This window comes from Triturus cristatus, chromosome 3_2 (assembly GCF_964204655.1).
Source record: "Triturus cristatus chromosome 3_2, aTriCri1.1, whole genome shotgun sequence".
Lineage (NCBI taxonomy): Eukaryota > Metazoa > Chordata > Amphibia > Caudata > Salamandridae > Triturus > Triturus cristatus.
Window position 1 is genome coordinate 998,298,346 of NC_140584.1, and position 21,645 is coordinate 998,319,990.

A 21,645-nucleotide genomic window follows, 5' to 3' on the forward strand; every position below is an offset into this window, starting at 1 on the left:
ACAGACAGACAAACTGGGGGTGGTGGTCTGTCACCAATATCTTTCGATGACAGACTCCACAAGGCTTGAACCAAGTGGGCTTCTTGAGAGACATATGACAAAAAGTAGCAAAAAAGCATACTAGTCGACAACAAAAAGGTCAAAGTCAGTCTAAAAGTAACTGAGAGAGCTCAAACCGGAGCGGATAGATCGGAAAATAAGGAACAAAGGTCACTGCACTGGGATGGCATTTATATTAGCACTACACGCGTGACTTCCGACGCGGACCTCATGCGGAACTGGTCAACACCACCTATTGGCACGCAAAGGGGATTGCTAAAAAAATGTCTGGATCCAGTTTGACGCCTGGGAATATTCTAAGGTAAGGTTATCTGTGGCTAGAAGTCTCTATCAGATAATAGCTTATATAGCAAATTTTGTAAAGTTAGGTTTATGACATCAGTGGAAATATGGCAGAGATGGAATAATTTAACCAGAAAAGTAGCAAAGCACAGTAGTAAACACTGTATAGAATAATGAAACAGCTCCCTATAAGACCTTTTGTTGTCAACACAAACATTAAACCTCTACAGGAGGCCCCACTTCCGCAATTTGGTAAAAGTCCTTTATGCCCAGCCCGAGGCGGGAGTCTTGGTCAATGGAGTTTTGTCAAAGGCCTTCCCCATTCAAAGGGGAACTAGACAGGGTTGCCCCCATCACCCCTTCTCTTCACCTTAGCGATGGAGCCCCTGGCAACCCCGATTCGGTCCGAGGACCGCGTTCGGGGATGGGAATGGCCCAACTCGGAGGCGGACAAGATCGCGCTGTACGCAGACGATGTTTTAATCTTTCTGGCTGAACCCGCCCAGTCGGGCCCTCGATGCCTCCAGATTTTGCAATCCTTGACCGGTTCTGATCCAATGCCGGACTCCTCCATTCGACAGAGGCATGGGGATGACACATCTATACTTGTACTACCTGGCGACCCGCCTTCTTACCATACACGACTGGTTTAACGGGGGCTGGTCCGACCCGGCCTATAGGCATAAACTAAGCGAGCTAGGTTTGCCCAAAATTCAGTCCCTGATGTACGGGGAGTCCATTCTGTCCACCTTACCAGAGGTGACACGCACTGCGCTTTTGGCCTGGTGGGCAGCCCTGCGTCATACCCAATGGACACACAAATTAACGCAGCATATGCCCCTCTTGTACGGCTCATGGCTCCGGGAAGTCAGTGGGTTAGAGGGGTTTAAAGCATGGGACCTTACAGGGATCTTGCAACTCGGGGATGTGTGGGCGAGCGGCCACATGCGCTCCTTCCAAGACCTTCGGTCCAGATACTTCCTGCACCCTACACAATTGTACAAATACTTGCAACTGCGAAATTTCCTCCATGTACACATATCCGAAGACACAAGGATCCCCGAGTACAGCCCTCATGAAAGCGCAGATTATGCTGGGTGACCTTGGGAAGGGTGGTATTTCCCCCATTTACCGGAGATTGGTTAACAACACCCGACCTCACTGGATCAGCTTAGAAACCAATGGGAGGAGTGGGTGGGCCCAGTGGATGAGGAGGACTGGCGGGATGCTCTCATGACACCCAAGACGATTACTGCCTCAGCTAAACTCCGCCTGATCCAACTATACTATCTGGACGCCACCTATTTAACCCCGGTATGCCTCCATTGGGCAGGCTTTTATCCGACTGGTTCCTGCCCACGGCGCGGCCAAGACCCGGCTGACTTTTTCCACATGGTGTGGGCATGTCCCCTGTTGGCATGGTTTTGGTGAGACATTGAGGAAGAGCTCACAGAAATCCTGGGGTGGGAAGTCCCTCATGACCCACGGCACTCACTCCTCAGGATTACTGATGGGCTGGATGGGTCTAGGAACAAGAAATTATTTTTCAACACTGCTATGGTAGTGGCCAAGCGAGACATAGCCACTTCTTGGAAGCTTTCCGCTCCACCTTGCTCTGGGAAGTGGGGGAAGGGAATGGACTGGTGTGCGACACAACTAAAAACATATGGATGAAGCACAGGGTTGTCCAAGGAAGTATCATAGGGTGTGGGGCAAATGGCTGGGTAATGTGGAGTAGTCAACATTATGTACACATTGTTTATATCCATCTGAACCTTATGGGGTCGAGCGTTATGGGATTAATCATTCATTTGACTGTGATTTATTATCCTTTGTGTCCACTGCTGGTGTTTGTTTATTGTTAAAAACAATAAAATTGCTTATTAAAAAAAAAAACTCTACAGGAAGGTGTGCTGGAGTTCACTCAGCCTTTTTTAGTCCCAGACGCACCAATGGCTCACATCCCCTAATAAATTAAATTGTCAAATTCTTTAAAAGTGTCGGGAATCCAACTGGAGGGAGACTTGAGAGGTCCAAGATGAGGCTTACATATGTATTTGCTGCACTGAGATTCCTCATTAGTTTAGTTCTATTGCTAAAATGCATTTAAACTTTTTTCATCACCTTTCACAGTTGGTATTAAAGAACAAAATTGCATCAGATTCAACAAATGCACGGCTGGGGAACTTTTTTTTCGGAAACAAGTGCTAGACGTTCAGTAAAGCCATATATAGAGCAGTGTCTGAATCTTCGCAGTCATACGACTCTGCAGTGTTTCGCACACTTTTATAAAAAAGAACAGTACAAGAAGACCAATATTTGCATCACTTGAAACAAACCCATGTTGCCTTTGGCAAATAAGCTAGTATTGAATCATGTTTTTTTTTTTATAACAATGGACATCTCATGTGGGACATCTTGCATCGTTACATCACTTCAGTCACCACCTATCACAAACTCATGACGCCAATTTACATCCAGTATTTATTTGCCCCTACAAAAGAACTTGACAAAACTTGAATACCAATCTTTACACGGTGTTTACTTTGTCTTTCCTCTTGCTATTGAGGTTATATGGAAATTGAAAGCTTCAGGTGGCATTACATACTGTTTGCTTGATAATTTAGAAAGCTTTCAGTATCAACATTTGCCTTAATATTTGTAGAGCACAATACAAGGTTTTTTATGTGGAGATGAGTTACTTATTCTGTAGTTCAAGTTTATAATACATCAAACTACAAAGATCAAAGGCTAATGGTAATGACGAAGGAAAAGACTGGATGAAAGATCTACCAAATCTCTGACCACCCTAGTGGTTTTATTGGATGTTTATTTTCTGTCTTCAATAACAGCTTCACCATTGCAGTAGTTTGCAATCTCTGTGTAATTAAAGTACATTTGCTGTCTTGTCCAATGGCACTGTGTGCACCCCAAGAGTATTAATGAAGATCTGGAGTTGGCAAAGCCAATGAAACAGTGGAGCAGATAGTCTTTCACAGGTTATTCTCCACATAATGATTCACACTATTGAGAATTACAAGTTATCACACCCTTTAAGTTGCTGTTTTACAATATCAAAGTACAGGGGAAGAATATGAAACATCATTCCAAGCCATGTTCTTTTGAAGGCACTACAGCACAGGCGTTCAAGCAACGTGGTGTAGAAGAAATTCCCTTTAGAAACCTAACCAACAATTTAATTACCTCGGTAATGTTCTTTCTGGAAAATGCCTAACCTTTTGAATATTCCCCATGCGGCGGACTGGAACAGGAAACTTCTGAGCAGTACCGCTGCGAGCTGGTAGGTGGCACTGTGTGGCTGTGCACCGACATTGGTCTGCTCTTGAACAGAGGCACGGAACCGCATTTAGGCACCACTTGTGTGCACTGCCGGCAGTTATTTTCTAGGCGGTCCGCTCAACCGCAAATTGGCACCTATGTGCAGATCTCTATAATTGGGAGCCTTTTTTAGGTGTAAAAGAGTCCAGATCACATAACAGGGAGGTTTGAGTATCTACCAGAAAGAACATTACTGAAGGTAAATAACTTGTTCTTCTGATAGATACTTCTAACCGCAGATTCTTCACCTTTTGAATAGATTCCAAAGAAATACTTCACAGGTTGTGGGTCTGTGAACCATCTCAAACCAAACAGTCTTGCAGAACCCACTGGGTAAAATTCCCATCTCAACGGACCTGCCTGTCCAGACAGTAGTGCTTTGTGAACATATGGAGTGAAACCCATGTAGCAACTTGGCAAATATTCGACTGCACACCTTCCAGGGCTTGCTTCTTGGTCAATCATACGAGCCAGGACCCACAGGCCGGCTGTTCGTTCTTCCGAATAAGTAAATTTCGTCTGAAGAAGCCAATTTTACCCACACTAAGGAGATAGAAGGGCCTGGATTATAGACAGCACTTCGCAAGCAAATAGATACCGCCACCACTAGACACAACGATGGAGCCCTGAGTGAATTAACATAGGCCCATCTACACGATAGACCGTTGTAAGGGAACCATATCCTGAGACACATGCCGGATACTCACCTACTCCATAGACCTAGACCATTTTGAGATTTGAATTTCTCTTTCTGAGGCCGTCACGCTTAATTCAAGTCCTGATGAAGACCCGCACTGACCTATCAAGAGTGCAGTACTAGGGTTGAAACGTCGACTATTCCGTGGACCTTTGCATAGAATCTGCGCCAAAAAAGAAATCTTCCATTGCGCAGCTTTACTATTGTACCCCCCTGGCCACTTTCGAATAATTTCGATTTTAAACTACTGTACATATCACGCACACTGTCACCGAGCACTTATTATTCACGGTGTCACTTGTGTCATCACACCATTGCCTGACGGCCATTCGTGAAATATTGATGTATACATATATGAATGACGTAATTCATATATAAAGAATTTACCTTGCATTTGAACTGTCCTGTGTGTTGTTTCCAGTCTAATAATTATTGTATAGTGTTCGAATAACGTGTGACTAAGCCTAATGCGCAAAGCAATACTTTCACCCAACAGAACCACTGTTACCTTATAAACATTGTATTGCAGAGCAGAATACATTGAGATGGTCCCCTTCTATTTTGCCTTCCTCTTCTTAACTCTAGCAAATCCCACAAATAATTGACTTTCAATACTACATTTCTTGATAAAATCATTGGAAATGCTAAGAGCCCTTTTAAAATCCTGCCAATTCAGTCTCACCTCTTCAGAGGGGGCAGCTGGAGCAAAGAATGCTGGTAGGGTGATGTTCTGCCCGATGTGAAGAGGAGTCCCCATTTTCTGAGTGAAAGGTAGTACGGGTTCTCAGGGCCAGCTTGTCTGGTTAGAAGGTAGTGGGTTGACTGGACTTGCAGTTTACTCACCCGCTGCGCCATTGTTATGGTGATGAGTAACACTGCCTTAGAGTAAGAAGCCGCAGTGCACAGCTGTGCAGTGGTTGAAATGGAGCACAAATTAGGAAGGTGAGGACCAAGTTAAGGTTCCACTAGGGTATGATAGAGCGAGAGAGAGAGAGAATGAAAGCAAATGCTACAAACCCTTCAAAAAACATATCACAATGTGTAATTTAAACAAAGTGGGTTGATCTGGCAACTGCAAAAAAGCTGAAATAGCAGACAGGTATCCTTTAAGTGTGACCAAGTCCTTGTTGGGCTAGGAACAACACAAACAGCAATATTTTGGATGGTCTAGCTTGAAGTGGGTCAATCTGCTGAGTGCAGCAACAAACCACAAACTTGTCCCAACAGCAGGCGTATGAAAATGTTGTCAAGGGACTCGTGGCTGCATAGATAACATCTACAACCTTGAGAGGGAGTTCAAATACAGTCTTCCGGCACTGCTCAATCTCCAAGTATGAAGGTGAAGATTGCACACTGCGACAAAATATTCTTCCGAGATTGCAGCCTGATCAGCGGACAGATGCCTATGCCCAGATGTTCTGATTGTCACTCATTCTGTGGCCAATCCTGTGCAATTAGGAGGACTTGGGCCTGGTCATTCCTGATCTTCAGAACTCTAGGAAGGAAAGGTATCTGCAGAAAAGTGTACAGGAGTCCCGAGTTCCCCTCTACGTGGAATGTGTCTCAGAGAGAGAGAGACGCCTTGTAAACTCCAACACGAAGAATTCCTGACATTTGGCATTCTTGGCAGTGGAGAAAAGATCGTGCCAAGGTTCTCCCCATTTCCGGAAGATACCTTGCACAACCTTCGGATGTAACTTTCACTCGTGATCAGGTAGACGTCGACGGCTGAGTTTATCTAACTGGTGTTTGGCGATCCCGCCAGGCGGAGCAACAATAGAAGAATCCCCTGATATTACTGCCATTTGCAGAGGTTTAGTGCCTCCTGACACAGGGTTTACGACCCCCAACCCACCCCGTTGCAATATTACATGGCAGTAGGATTGTCCGTGAGCATCTGCACAAACCTCCCTTTGATGGACCGTAGGAAGGTCTTTAACGTCAAGCGGTTAGCCCTTAACTCCAGAAGGTTGATGTGGAACCGGGACTCTGTCGGAGATCAGATGCCTCTGCTCTCCACCTCTTCTAAGTGGCAACCCCAACCCAGATGTCACATGCTGTCACCACTGTTAGCTCTGGGTGGGATAAGGGTCTGCCGCTGATCCAATTGCAGTCCAGCAACCATCACCACTTTTGCAGTTTCCTCCGAAATCTAGGTGCGACGAGAGAGCTCCCTTTGATGCTGTGCCCACTGGAACTTCAGACCCCACTACAGAGTCTGCATATGCCACCTGGCGTGCTTGACCAGAAGGATGCACAAGGCTATCCATTCCAGCAGCCTCAGAGTCAACCTCTCTGATATACTGAACAGCAGCTGAAACACTGGGATCACAGCCTCTAAGTCCAGGACTCTCCGTTCTGTGCGCTAGACAGTAAGAGTCCAGAAAGGCTCAGATGCAAAGGGAGCATCTGTGAAGGAGTCAGGTGTGACTTTGGCATGTTGATAGTGAACTTCAACAATGTTAAGAGTTGTGCCATAGTCTGGTTGAGGGTGACAACTGCCCAGGGTGATCCCACCTTCACCAGCCATTTGTTGAGGTAAGGGAAGACTGAAACCCCTGGCCTCTGAAGATGTGCTGAACCTCTGCCAGCACTTTTGTGAACACTGGAGGGGCACTGGTGAGTTAAAAGGACTCAAGAGCAAATGGTAAATGCTTCAACCTCGTCCGTAAACTGCAGATAGCGCTGGGGGGACGGGAATGTTAAAATAAGAATCCTGCAGGTCCAATGTTACCATCCAGTCTTCTGGATCTAGGGCAGACAGAATTGACTTTGACCAAAACCCAATAAAGGCAGGTGGTGGTGTGGAAAATTGTGCTGCATGCTGCCCTATTGTCCATGTGGTCTGGTAGATCTGCGGACTAGGCAACAAAAAGGCTGATTGGTTTTCTCACCAGGCTGAACTTGTTGGCGAAACAGGAAGTCCTTACCATAGTCACAGAAAGGGGTAAAATTGTTGGTGTTGATGGCATAGTGGAACGGACAGGTCAAGAAGTGTGCCATGGCCCTACTCTCCTTAAAGCGCTCAAGGGCCGAATTTGCCTACTCACCAAAAAGGTGAAAGCCATCGAAAAGCATAGCCATTATGGTGGACTGAACGCCATCGGCAAACCCCATGGATCTCATCCAGACATGTCTTCCAATGGCCACAGTGCTGCAAAGTGCCCTGCTAAGGCAATCTGTGGTGTCAAATCCACAGTGGATGGTAAATTTAGCAGTGTCGCTGCCGTCTTTGATAGAATGTGTGAGGACAGAATGTAAGACGCCTGGCACATCGGGTAAGACGTGTGTGACAGAGTTTTAAAGGGCATGGGTAGAACACCATAAGAAACAGCCGGTGTTAACAGGAAGTATTGCCATACATGTGCTTCCCGAAGGTCTGTGTGCTTTGTTTCCCTGTCCGGTGGTGTGGTAGGGAATGTGTTAGGGTTGACTTTGCTTGTTGATGCTTGTATGATTAGGTTCTTAGCCGTAGAGTGATAGTACGGATCACTAGGGGCTGGGCGGTGGCATTGTGCTAGCTGGAGTTTCACAACAGGGTTTTGCCAAGGTATGGTGTCTGTGATGGCTTCATTAAACAGAAGCAAGGACTCCGTATTTGTTTGCCAAGGTTGAAGTACCTATGTAAGGACATTAGTCTTTACCGCCATAGTTGGTAACTGGAGGTCAAAACTTCAGCTGCCATGTGCATGACCACTGCAAAGGTGGTGCTTTTTTCATGGCAGAGTCTTGGGGCAAAAATAACCCTGTATCTGGTAAAGTGGCTAGGACACTGGCGTCCTCATACCAACTGTCATCCGTATATAGTTGGGCAAATTCATCTCCAGCATCATAAGAATTATTGTAAGAATCTGCTCCAAAGTGTGAGGAGTTTGAACCCTTATTTGAGGCAAAGGCATTTTTCAGAGGTTCAGGGTTCAGCCACTGCTGAGGTGGTGCCCACTCTGAAAGTACAATAGGGTGTACCTCCTCCTCCTGAGTTGACATCAACATTGATACTCTTTGGTCAAACATGGGTCAGGACACCAGGATCGGATAGAGCAACGAAGTTGGTGTGGAACCTGTTGCGGGTCCATCTGGCTATGAAGGCGGGCCAGCTGGCAGAGTTCCAGGTGGAAGCCCTTGCAGCTTGTTGGGGCCAAAAGGTGCACAAGAGGGAGTCAGTGGTGTGCCAAAAACCGCAGCAAGGCTTCAAGAAGTTCTTGGATTTGCTGTAGCATCACCTACCGCCCCAGAATGTCTGGTTATGTCAAATCAAGGGACTGAATTGGCTCGGAAAGGACACTGTTTTGGTAGCAAACCCGAGAGGCACATTGATGCCCTCGCCCCTTCGCTGGAGTTTAAGTGTGGTAGGAAGGGACAGAGTCCCGCTTAGACTATTCATGTTTTTTCTTCAATTTATCAGAAGAAGACTTCGACATTGAATGGGAACAGTTAGAGAGCGGAAATGGGAACTTCCCTTCTATTTGTTACAGTGTAGAGTATCTTGGTGTTTCGTGGCATAGAGCTTCGCCTCATGGTTCCGGATAGCCTTGGGATTCATTAGAGCACAGTCGCTGCAGGCCTTGGAGTCGGTGTTCCGACCCCAGGCACCAGAGGCAAACCTGATGTAGGATCCGTCACAGACATTTGCTTTGGACAGTCCTTACAAGGTTTAAACCCTGTAGTCTAGGGAGGTGATATTTTCCCTTGGACCCTGTATTTCCAAACATGTTAAAAGAATAAGGTTCTAGTGAAGTGACAAGAGGTAGCTACGGATCCATGTGTGTTGGCAAAGAAAAAAAAGGATCTGACGCCAGCACAAAATAGTGGTGCCTCTTTGCGGTATAACATGTCACTTCCAGAGCAGAACGACATTGGGGTAGAGCCGCACAACGTCATCTACCGGCGCAAAGAGGTATTGCTCTATGGTTCCCGATCCAGTCCGACGCCTGGGAAGCATTCAAAAGGTGAGGAATTGGTGGTTTCAAATATCAGAAATATCCTCCTTAGTAGTAGTACTCTGAAGGCAGATTAGGGAGTAATGCCTGTAAATTCTGAAGTCTTAGTAAGGTTAAAGGTTTTGTATCCAAATTGAATCGAAATTAGTTTTGCAAACTGAAGTTGACAAGTTGCAGGCAGAAGGAGGAACATATGGCTGATGTAGGTGTATTCAGAAGGTCCTTGAGCACCACACCGTGGTAGAAAACCATTTCAGTTTCACAGGATGTTAAACATTGAAATAACTGATAAAAAAACATACTTCAATGTTTAATCTTTGCATATAGCCTAAGGCAACTTTCCTGCAGCTCCACTTAATCAGCATTGCAGCTTAAGGTACACTGGGGCAGATGCAACATGTTCACAAAAAGTGGGTATAAATTGAGCAAAGAATTGTTGCAACCAGTCTTCAGTTCTCTGATGCCATCTATGTACTAATACACAACACAATTACTGCGTTTACATTTCCATTTTATATACTTATTTCTGTAAAGCACTCTTTGTTCCTTAAAAGAATTAATGCTGCTAAAAAAGTTTTTTAAAAGGGTTCCGGTTTGAGAATGCTTCCTAGGGAACAGGCAGTGGTCCCCAAGATTCCATGTGATTTTGCAAATTGCAGGATTTGAATTCACGAAATGGCTTTGCACAGTTGAACCAATCGCCACTAGAGAAGAGGAATAAGCCATGCAGCTCAAAACCACTCATTCCCTCACACTGCTTTCTAAAATGTATGTTGTTCCTAAGTCTCCTTTTTATTACAATTTCATCGCCAATACAAAGCATTAAACTTTGAACAACAAAATTCTGCAAATGCTCAGCTTCCCTTTGCAAATATTTTTCAAGTGACTATTAACAGACCTGCTCTTCCCTCTTGTGCACTGGTGACCCAATGCAAATATGGGGAGGGGAATGAAGGGTGAGAACCAGAGTAGAATGACCTTGATCTATACATCCGAATATCTAATTTTTCGCTCTACTCCACTCTACCCAATCGGTCTAGACATCAGCCCAAGTTTAAACAAGCTCAAACACCATTTTAACTGCCACGTAATTTCTCTAAATGGCCGATGCTTGAACGAAGAGGTGATGCCTGCCTTTATAAGCTTCCTGGAGATTTGCGGTGTACCAAAGTGAAGCCTCCAGTGCTAGACACAGAATTTCCTTCTCGATGTATTATAATTCTGTTTTTCTCTGCTGTGACTTTTCAGATTTCGTTCTCTCCAGGTTGGCTGCTAGCTAGATAAATAACTGTACATTTGCTAAATGCCTTGAGATGCCAAAGGAAGGGGGGGGGTGCAGTATAATTTTTGGAATGGCCATCTTACGTTAACAGGACTTATTACAGGATATACCTTTCACACTGTTTACAGTCTTGAAAACATCTTAATTGGACAAAACTCATGCATACCTTAAATGTAACTGCAGCACTAGAAGAAATAAAAAAATAAATATACAAAACGATTGACTTCATTTCAAATGTCTTGAGAAAGTCTGCACTGTTATAGTGGTCAATGGTGTGTAACGTATATGTGATTAGTTGTACAAACCTTTAATTTTGGCTGTACACGCTGGCATTAGGGTATTAGACCTATGTCCACAGTTGAATGGTCACAGGCAAATTGTGATATTAAACTTACATGAAACAATAGAAAATAATTGTGGAGCACATATCTATCACTGTTGCAAACACTTTCTGATTATGAGGACGTCATATCAATGCATCGCACTCAAAAGTGCACCAGAGTCATGTGAGGCTGAGAATTAGAACGACCATAGCTTGATTAGATTTCAGTGCAACTGATGTTTTAATTCTACTCTGTGTGCTGAACACAAATCTATGGTCAGTCTGAAACAGATGTTTTGTGCTTTTCCTGGTGGTAAGGTGATTATGTTCTTAAAGGCCTGTGTACTTCAAACCCCCAGACCTTCTTCATCTACTACTAAGAGGTCCTATGCAGAGAACGTTAAGGTTCATGTAGGTAGTGACTTTAGTTATCGGGACAGTTTGAGCCTGAATTCAGTTTTTTACTTTGTGTATTCATCTGAACAAGATTGCCAAAGCCTCAAAAGGCTGTATAGGTGGTGCAAGTCCCTTAACTTTGAACTGAGCAATCTGATATGGTGGTAGAATAAGGAGTTATACATGCACTGTGTGCTGTACCGCTGGAAGGGGGCAGTGGTCCTTGGTCTCCGAGGTAGACCAATAAGTATTTTCATGTGCTGCTCTATCAGAAGTTAAGAATTTAAGTAGGACCTCTACCTGGAACAGTTTAAGATTAAAGAATATTTTAAAAAATCCTTCCATGCCTGGTAGCCATGATACAAAAGCAATACCTCCACCAGTCTCATATATGAAAGTATGACACACACACACACTGTAAATCAAGTATGAGCAGCTGCACCCCCCTTCCCTATGTTGTGCTGTTAGATCACCAACATTTAGCTTCATAAACATGGCCTTTTTTTCAAGAGGTGCAGCCCGTATAGTTTGTTACAGGAATGTCGTCCTAGGAATAAAGAGGGGAGGACAAGATGCAGCAAGGCACAGGTGGAGGAGAGATATGTTTTCAATCTTATCCAGTGTGAAAACAGTATTATCTTCAGAGGCGTGCAGGGCCTCTAGAATGCGTGGCGTGGCAGAGGTGCGTGGGTGGCAAAACAACGAGGGAGGTGTGGGAAATTGAATACTTCTGAGCAGGCACCAGCAAAGACCATCATTCAGACTATCACAGAACACAGCTGTGGAGGCAGCTGCAAGACACAATCTGCTGCCTACATAGATTCACACAAGGTCCAACATGGACTGCCCAGTTCTGCCTCGGCTGACATTGAGCAGCTAAAAGAGTTCGTTTTTCAGGACATACTGTATCGTGAGTCATATAGTTATAATTCACTAAATGCACACGTCAATTGATCTCCTGGAATTTGATTCATAGAATGTGTCATGCTGAAATAACCCTTTGACACCATACTGTGTCCTTAAAAGGATGGGAAGAAAATGTGCATCCTTTAGAAATTCATAAATCTTCCACCATAAAACACAGTAGCTGCTAGAGTTGTCTTTAGCTTTTTTTACAGAAAATGAACCAAGTTCCAGGATCTACAAACGTTGGTCTCAGTTGGTGTTAAGGAAACTACGACGATCACTCAACTTTCTCCTTCAACAATATACCTGAACTGCTTTATCAATTGTTCAATGTGTAAGGGGGCAAAAGAAGCCCAGATGCGCTGGCAAGACTGGGACCATCCCAAACACAAATTAGTTTAGAGTGGGAGTTCAAGAACCCAAGGCTGATGGAGAGCTCAGTGGTATAGTAGCAGTAGGTCTTGATTGAGATTCTAAAAGATTGGCTGCTCTCATTGTCAGGCAAGTCTACTTACGGTTTCTGCATCTCATAGCTCTTCAGTCGGCCCATCTCTCCGGTGTACACCTTGTTCATGTTCACATCTGTCTGTACCACCAGCTCATACTGACGAATACTGTGGGAGGCCATAGGGGAGAAACATGAGCAGATGTGGGTCATTTTGACAATATAATCTAAAACACTATACATTTAATGCATCTTTTTACTTCAATCTAACCATTTGGGATGAGAAAACAAACAAGTACAAAGCAAGATATTTAAAAGCATTATGGGGCAATTAACAATACAAGAGAAAGTACACACATTACTTACTTTTGTTAATACCCTTTCTAGTGGATACTCTACCTAATCTACTTAATTGAGATAGAGAGGCTTTCCAGTAATGCTCCCATGTGCTAGAAGGTACCATCATGTGGCTCCCAGACTCCGTACCACAAAGTCACAGAGCAAGACATGCAACATTTAAGTCAATTTCTTTAATCTGTCTACTTTCACACATTCAGATGCAGAACAATTCAACAACTTGTTGAGAACAGTGTGTTGATTCCTAACTTGGGACTTTTTTCGATGTTAAAAGTGGCTACTCCACAGAGTGGTGGAGATGAGGATGTGTGTATTTTCCTGTTGGCTACAGTATCCACTAGGAAGTATGTTCTGAAGACAATTAACTTGTTCCTCTGCTGGATACTTATAACTGCAGACAGATCTCCTTTGGAATAGATACCATAACAGTACTTCTGAAAATGGTGAAGGGCCTGTGGAGTGGACCCAGACCAAAAATGTCTTGCAGGTTAGAATGGGAAAAGCAGCCTTACCACCAGATCAGACTATCAAGGTAGCAGTGCTTCGTGAATGGCCACGTCACGTTATGGCAAATGTCTAAAACAGGTACCATTTGCGCCAATACATTCGTGGTGGTCTTGGTTCGGGTGGAATGAGCCTTCAGGCCTTCACAGGTTTGTTTACTGGCCAGTGCATAGCAGATTTTGATACAGAGGACTATCTACCTTGACAGGGTCCTCTTCTTTACCTCCTTTACTTTGGACAGTCCAGAAAATCAAAAAAGGAGCTTGTTTGCCACAGGATAGCTCCTTGTGCAGTTAATATTGATGTGTAGTGCCCTTTTAGGGTCGAGTCGATGGAGCCTCTGATTGTTGACATTGGGGAAAAAAATTGCCCTATGTTGAAGACCGCTAATTTGTCTGGGGAAACTAGTGATGTAAGGCCGATAACACACTGGCAGCTATTCACCAAAATGGAAAACAGTCAAAAGCATTTAATAGCAGTTGCGCAAATCCATGGAGGTGTAGGTTGTGGAAATTCGTATGACCCTGCTCTGGGATTGACACAGGACATCCTCTCAAAAGGGTATCAAAATAAGAGGGCAAATTCTCAGGGGCTTTGTGTAAGGAAGTGGGTTTCTGTTGCAGTAACCCCCCCACTTTTTGCCTGATACCTGATGCACTTTTCCTTGGTGTGCCCTGGGTCCCTGCCAATCAGGTACCCAGGGCCTGTGTTACTTCCCTAAAAACTGTACTAAAGCCTAAACCCAATTGGCATCTCTAGCCACATGCCAGCCCCTGGTAAATGGTACCCTAGGTACCCAGGGCATTGTGACCAGAGAAGACCCCTAAGGGCTGCGGCACTTATTGTGCCACCATTAGGGGCCCTGTACCCTGACACACACACACTGCCTTTGTAGGCTGAGTGTCCTGGTGTAGAACTAAACAGAGAGGCGACATGGCACACATCCCTGTGTGCCATGCCCACAAACCCACTGCCCTGGCATACATCAGCCACCCCTCTAGCTGGGTGCCCTATGCCAGTGGTGAGGACACAGGTGCATGAGCCTTGTGCCCCTACAGTACCCAGAGCCATTCCTGGGCACTGTAAGTGCAGTGATGCCATTAAGAGTATATGGTGCTGGGAGGTTGTCATTACGAACTCCACAGCACCATAATGGCTACACTGAAGACAGACAAGTTTGATATCAAACTTCTCAGCACATTAAGCCCATACTGATGCCAGTGTGGGATTTAATGTAAAATGCACTACAGAGGGCATCTTAGAGATGCCCCCTGAAACCTAACCCACGATCCACGTCTTGTCTGAGAGGCTGCCTAGGCTGCCACACAGCAGACATGTTGCTGGACCCCTGGGTGGAGAGCCCCCGCTCTCCTGGGCCTGCAACAATGTACATCCTGGGTGAGGTGCTAGGTCTCCTGCCCCAGGATGGGCAGGAGGAAGCTTCAAAGGTATGCCGCCTTTGTGAGCTTCTCCAGGCCACTTGCTGTACTCAGCAACTGGCCCCCACTGGTTCTGACCCCCACTCTGGCGGGAAACCCTACGTGAGGAAAGGGGGTGTGCCAGCCTTTGCCAACTCCACCCCTCAGGTGGGAGAGGCGAGATGAAGCACAACTCCGGGCTCCGGCCATCTTGAGGATGGGGAGCTCTGCCCAATCACAGCTAGGCTCCTGCCCCCCTCCCACCGGAGAGGAGCAGGATAGGGGGGTGTACTCACCCCAGGACAGGGACCCATTGGTCCCTGCCCTCACCCTACCTGTAACGCCCCTAAATTTAGTATTTAGGGGCACCCTGAACCTTCCATCCTCAGATCCCGATTCGAAAACAAGCAAGAAGATCAAGAAACCAGAAGACCCGCTGCGCAGCTGCTAAAAAGAGGACAACACCAACTGACTTGGCCCCAGCCCTACCGGCCTGTTAATCCTTGAACCTGTTCCTGTGGAACTCCGGCGCCTTCAGTGGTCAGCAACCTCAAAAACCCCGGAGGACCTGACCACCTTGAGACTCTACCAAGACTGGGACTCACACGAGCAGTGGTTCTGCTCAAACAGCAATACCCCTGGTGCCAGCCAGGAATCATGAATTCAGCACACTCTGCACCTGCCGAGCCCGGTCTATGCCCGAGTGGACAAAGACCCTGAGGACGTCCCCCTGGAGATTCTGACCTGGAATCCAGTGCCCAAGGACCCTCCTCGATGACCCAGACGACGCCTGCAGCCTCAGAACCAGGGACCCCTCCAACCGCGACCAGCAGGGGGTAAGATTTTCCGACGTCAAAAGACACCCCTGCACCCGGCGCCCCACGGAATTTAACTAAAGCATCTCATTCTGAGAAAGTATATTTTGATACCTATTGTTGGTTCTAAAATAAAACAACCATATATTTTTTTTTATATAAACCATTGGCCTAGAGTTCAGTTCTTGAGTGTGTGAGACCATTTGCTGACTGAGTGTGCACAACAAATGCTTTACACTGTCCTTTGATACTGCCTTACTGCTCGACCAAGCTACCACTTTAGAGAGTAAGGTTATATCTAACTTTAGCCTCCGTCAAGCCTCTGGGGACTGTGGACTCTGTGCACACTGTACCTATTTGGGAACAGTATATACAGAGCCACTTTCTCGCACTTTGGCTACCACACTCTCTGGGCCAGGGCCAGGGATATTAAGACCCGGCCAGACTTTATTTTCATGAGAACTCTTGGCAGAAGAAGTAGCAGTGGAGAACTGTACTGGAGCCTTGTCTCTCCTCTCAACTGTCATGAGTCTCCTAGCAAGTGCCTTGGAGAAACCTACAATACACAAATATTTTGACACAGTTTGTACGATGATGGTAAACGGATCTAGTCGGAGCACAACCTGCGGTCAAATGAGCCCTGTGCCTGTTTGGGATGAAGACGCCACCTTTGATCTAACAGCTAGAATCTGCTCAGCTTGTCTACTTAGTGTTCCAGCTAGGGGGGGTCCTGCTGATCCAGCTATTTGCAGAGGCATAGGGGTTGCCGATAAAGGATCTAGGACCACACTACGTCCCTGCTTGTTATAGACACATATAGCGGTCATTTAGTCTGTGAGGACCTGCAGGAGCTTCATCTTGATGGATCACAATAAGGATTGAAGGGCCGGACGGATCATCCAAAGCTCAAGAAGACTGATGTACAGCTGGCTCTCCTCTAGAGATCAGAGGCTGCTGATGTCCACCACTCCCAGGTGATCCCCTCTCAACCCAAAAGTTACATCTGTCACAACTGTGCGCTCTGTGTCAGGAAGGGAAAGTGGCCAGCTGCAGGTCAGGTCAGCACTTGCCTGCCGCCATTGCAGATCCTAGCCGCTTCCTGTGAGATCTGAGTGGAATCGGAGAGGTGGCTATGATGCGGAGTCCACTGGTATCCGAGGTCCTACTGCAGGGCCTGCATATGCGTCCTGGCACTTAGATTGAGGGGGTGCACAAAGCCATTACACCAAGAATCCTCAGAGCCTCGCTCCCCAAGATCCACAACTGAACCTGAAGCATCGGAATCATAATATGAATGTGCAAGACTAGCTGTGGCAGCGGAAAGCCCTTAAATGCCACTGTGTCCAGTATCACCCCAATTAATGAAATAGTATGTGTGGGGCTCAGGTTGGTCTTCAGCTTGATGATAAACCCTAAAGATGTCGGGAGCTCAACTGTTGTCTGGAGATGGTCTACAAATGACTGCACCGAACCTGAACAACCCGTCATTGAGGTATGCGAACACATGTATCCACAGAAGATGGGTGACTGCCATCATCACTACTGTGAACACCCAAAGGGGCTGACATAAGGCTGAAGTAGAGTGTGGCGAACTGAAAGTGTTTTGAATGGGAAGGCCTGAGACCTCGGTCTTTCTTCAGAACGAAGAAGCAGTAGCATCCCTCACCCTCTCTCGGTTCTGGCAGCCTCTCAATGGCAACCCTGGTGAGAATACAACGGACTTGCTGTATCAAGACTGTAGAGTGTTCCCCTGAATATCGTTCTCAAGCAGGTAAATATGGGGAAGGGAGGAAATGAGAGGCAGGGTGTAGCCGTCTTTGAATAATTTGCAAAATCAACTAATCTGATGTGCTGTATCTTCAGTTAGGGAGAAAATAATGAATCTTGATGCATACTGGTTTGGCATCTCCCTGTGAGGGCAGCCACTGTAGCAGCGGAGGAACAGCTGAAGACTCCAAATCCTGCAGGTGCAACAGCTTTGGCTGCTGCCAACAGACATGGCTGCCACCACATTCTCTGGCCTACAAGGCTGAGTTGGCTGTTGTAGCACAGGTGGGGGAAGGTATTGCTTGTAAGCTAGCCCAGTAACATATCCCCTGTACTTTCTGTACTATTGGTGAATTTGCTTTACTGGAGACAATGCTCCCAAACATAGTGCTGTGGCTGTTCAGCTTCATTTTGGATGCTTGCACATCTCCTGATTACCTGGTCAAACTCATCCAGGTGTGCCTTCTACACTCAACGCTGGTCCCGACAGCCACTATCTAAGCAATCTGTACCTTCAGCTCAACATGCAGATAATGATTCGCAGTATACTGACCATCTTGTATCGTTTGATTGTTAATTGTTTGGACCTCATTTCAGTAATTCCATCCTTCATGTTCCTACAAATGTTTCTTTATATATATAATAACGTGTGTTCCTCTGTTAGACTTTCACTTCCCTTATTTGAACTCTACGTAACCATTGATCCAATGATTATTGCCTTGCTTTGATTCGGTTAGACTTTCACTTCCCTTATTGTTAATTGTATGTAACCATTGTTCCAATTGATTATTGCCTTGCCCTTGATTCTGTAAAGCGCTGCGATACCTCTGGGTTTAGCTAGCGCTATATAAAACCTTTAAAATAAAATAAATAAATAAACTAACTAGTTACCGAGCTCAGCAGGGATAGCTAGCAAGATTTCACTGGCCATGTCTCACAAACCATGGGTGTAGCTACATAAAAAGGCATACTGTGCTGAGGGGCTAGCCAAGAAGAGCATATTCTTTCCACAAGTATCAATTTGTTTTAAATCTTTAGCGGGAGGAATGGTATAAAAATAATTTGGGTTCACCTTACTTACCGACGCCAGCACTACCAGTCTTTTTGGCGTAGAATGTTTAGTCAAGAATTCCAAATCATCAGCGGCCAGTCTATGTCACCTAGGTCGACTATTCGAAGGGCCAAAGAAAGGTTTATCTCATGTTGTCATCAAGGTGTCAAGTAAGGGCTTCATTGAATAGCAGTAGTGCATCAGATAAAAGCTGGCCCTGGTTGGGGAATTTTAGTTATTAAACTTGCTAGGACCTCAGTTTCCCTTAAAATGACTGCAATAGAGACTCTTTCTTCTGCTGGTGATCTAGGTGGCAACTTAACTGACAACTATGCTGGGGGCGCAAACTAAGCACCCACCAGGAATGTCAAACTAGAGGGCATGGCCAGCCAGTAAAGCAAATGGTTGTTTGTTGAAACAGCCCATAAACTCCCTCACCTTAATCCCCCACCATCCATAATTAAATCCACTCCCTGGCACTGTCTATTAACACATGGAATGCAGAGTGGTGGGGAGAATATTGAAAGGGAATAACAGCCCAAAAGGGATGCCTTGTTCACTGACCGCAATGCTAGACTGGCAGAAGAGAAAACAATTTTCCCAAAGCTTTCCAGTCTCTTGGATTCCCTGTCCGGGGTTGCGGAAGCAAATGTGCCACGGGAAGTGGAAGCTTGAACCACCAAACTTTGTGGGGTGCAATGGGCGGTGAGGAAAACTGGGTCACCAGGTGCAGGGCTATGGCTGCAGGCAATCTTTCTATTCACAGGAGCCACTGCGCTGGGCTTGGACCAGGTGCCCAAAAAAAAGTCTGTCAAGGCCTCATAGAAAGGCAGCAAGGGTTCTGAGCTGGAGACACCAGCCTGCAGGACCTCTGTCAGGATGTTAGTATTGACTGCCACCATAGGGAGCTACAGGTCCAAGACCTACACAGCCCTACGCACCACACTAGCGAATGATTTCCCCTACTCCATAGCCAGGTTAGGAGGAGACAAGTGTGCCAGAATCTGTGGAGGTGTCCACGCCACTGACATCACCCAGTTCCTCATACCAGTCCATGTTTTGAGGTTGCTGGATTTCTAAGGGGTGCTGCTCCCCTCACAATCCTCCTCATCCATTCCTAACTTTTCAGAATTGGGCAGATTGAATGGCATGGAGGTGTACAGTTCCATCAGCGCCGGTCTTGGTGTTGGTGGATGCCCGACTGGCACCATGTCTTTGGGAATGAGGAAAGGGGAGAAGCCGGAAAGGACCTCGGCGGCAGACGCAGCGCCAGGAAAGGTCGCTGTGGAGGTACCGGTCCAGTAGGAGGCTGGGGCTGGAGCCGAAAGCACAGAACCCATGGGAACTCCTCTGTCATCGGAGCCTGTGGGGCCCGAGGGCACGCCGGCACGGGCAGGATGCCATAATATGGCGCACATTGAGTCATAAAACTCTAAGTTGGGCGGGGTTCGCTCCCGCCCCTGAAAAGGGAGTTCAATGTGGAGCCGGGTCTCGAACGCTGTGGTTCCTTCGTGTTATCGCACCACGGACTGGGCGAAGTGGAAGCACTTCTTGTGCTTTTTTGGTGCCTCTTACCTGACTTCGACAAAGAGGACTTCGATCCATCGGTGCTTGGACCTTACTCTTGACCGAGACTGGGTGCGAGATCGACAAGGCGACCTCTGTGATACTAGATGCCAGGCCGCGATTAGCTTCAGGGACCGCTCCCTCAAAGCCTTCAGCGCCATGGCTCAGAAATCGGAGCACAACGTAGTGTTGGGGTGGCGGTCCAGGCACCAGAGACACACTTAGTGGGGGTCCGTAACTGACATGGCGCAGTGACAGGCGCCGCATGGCTTGTACCCCGAGATCTTCTTGCTAGACATCCCTAGCACCCCAAAAGGAGTCAACAAAAAGTCAAAAAATGACAGGGGGTAAGCTTGCTTCAATGGATCTGCGCTGGGTGGTGAGGAAGGAAAAGAGTTGAGTGGGGGTTATATTGACGACGAGGACGTCACAATGATGACCACGATGCTGACGACGACACACAGAGTCGACCAACGCCACCTACGGCATGCAGGGGTACTGCTAAGAAAAATCTTCTATATCCAGCTGGACGCTTGAAAGTTCAAAGGTTAGGAATCTGCGGCTATATGTCTCTATCAGTAATCATGAAGGCAATTCAGTGGGCCCAGGGCTTCCCTAGAATCTAACATTGACTCCATTCCACTCCACTACAGAGGCTACACTACAAAGGGTGGATGGGTGCAAATTGAGTGGAAGGGCCACAGAAAATGAAGCCCTGCTGGCGGCGCTACGCAGGGAAACGCAAACTGTCAATAAGTCAACTGGCTCTTGGCAGAAGCTGAGCCAACAGGGCCCAAACTGAAGGACAGCGAGGGCCGATCTAGGAGAAACAACATTAGAGTTGTGGGTGTATCAGAATGGGCAGATGGCCCCAGGGTTGAAATATTCGTAGAATATGTGATCATGAACACTTTAAAGCCTATGGGGCTTTCTAAATTCTTCTCAGTAGAGCGAGCTACAAAATGCCTGTCCCCTTGCCCCGACCGGGCACCCGCCTCGATCAATTATTGCCTGCATCTTCAAAGATCGAGATGCAATCCTGTAGCCTGCTCGGCGAAAAATGGCCCTCAAATTCGAAAAGGCCACTATTAGCCTCTACCTGGATTTTACACTTAAAGTGCAGAGGATGAGGCGCAGCTTTGATAAAAAGACTACTAAGGCTGTAAGACATTATATTTTCAATGTGGTTTCTTGCAAAGTTGAGAGTAGCAGAGGGAGAGATATGATACTTCACATCCCCCACAGAGGCGTGGAACTGGCTTGATACAGCCAGCTGCTCATGAGCGGTCACGAAGGAGGTGCTTGGGAAGCCCTCAGGATGGGGCCTGTACCTTGCAGGGGGCCCTAAAGAGCATCCGGGGACAGGCAAACACCACAGCCAGCATACAGCAAAAACAAGGTTTTGGCAACAAACAAGAATAGTGGAGATCAGAATGAAGCCCCATACTAGAAGAAAAGAGGAGCATAACAAGTGTACATATTTGAGAGCAGTGAAAGC

General features: G+C 46.4%; 1 protein-coding gene across 3 annotated transcripts in view; it reads right to left on the reverse strand.

Moving 5' to 3' along the window:
* POR (cytochrome p450 oxidoreductase) overlaps positions 1–21,645 on the reverse strand; it is a 624,051-nt gene that overhangs the window by 182,206 nt on the left and 420,200 nt on the right. For all 3 annotated transcript variants that reach the window (XM_085649617.1, XM_085649618.1, XM_085649616.1), the window contains one exon: positions 12,740–12,838. In XM_085649617.1, coding sequence (XP_085505743.1) covers positions 12,740–12,838 — 99 coding nt within the window. The remainder of the gene's footprint in view (positions 1–12,739; positions 12,839–21,645) is intronic.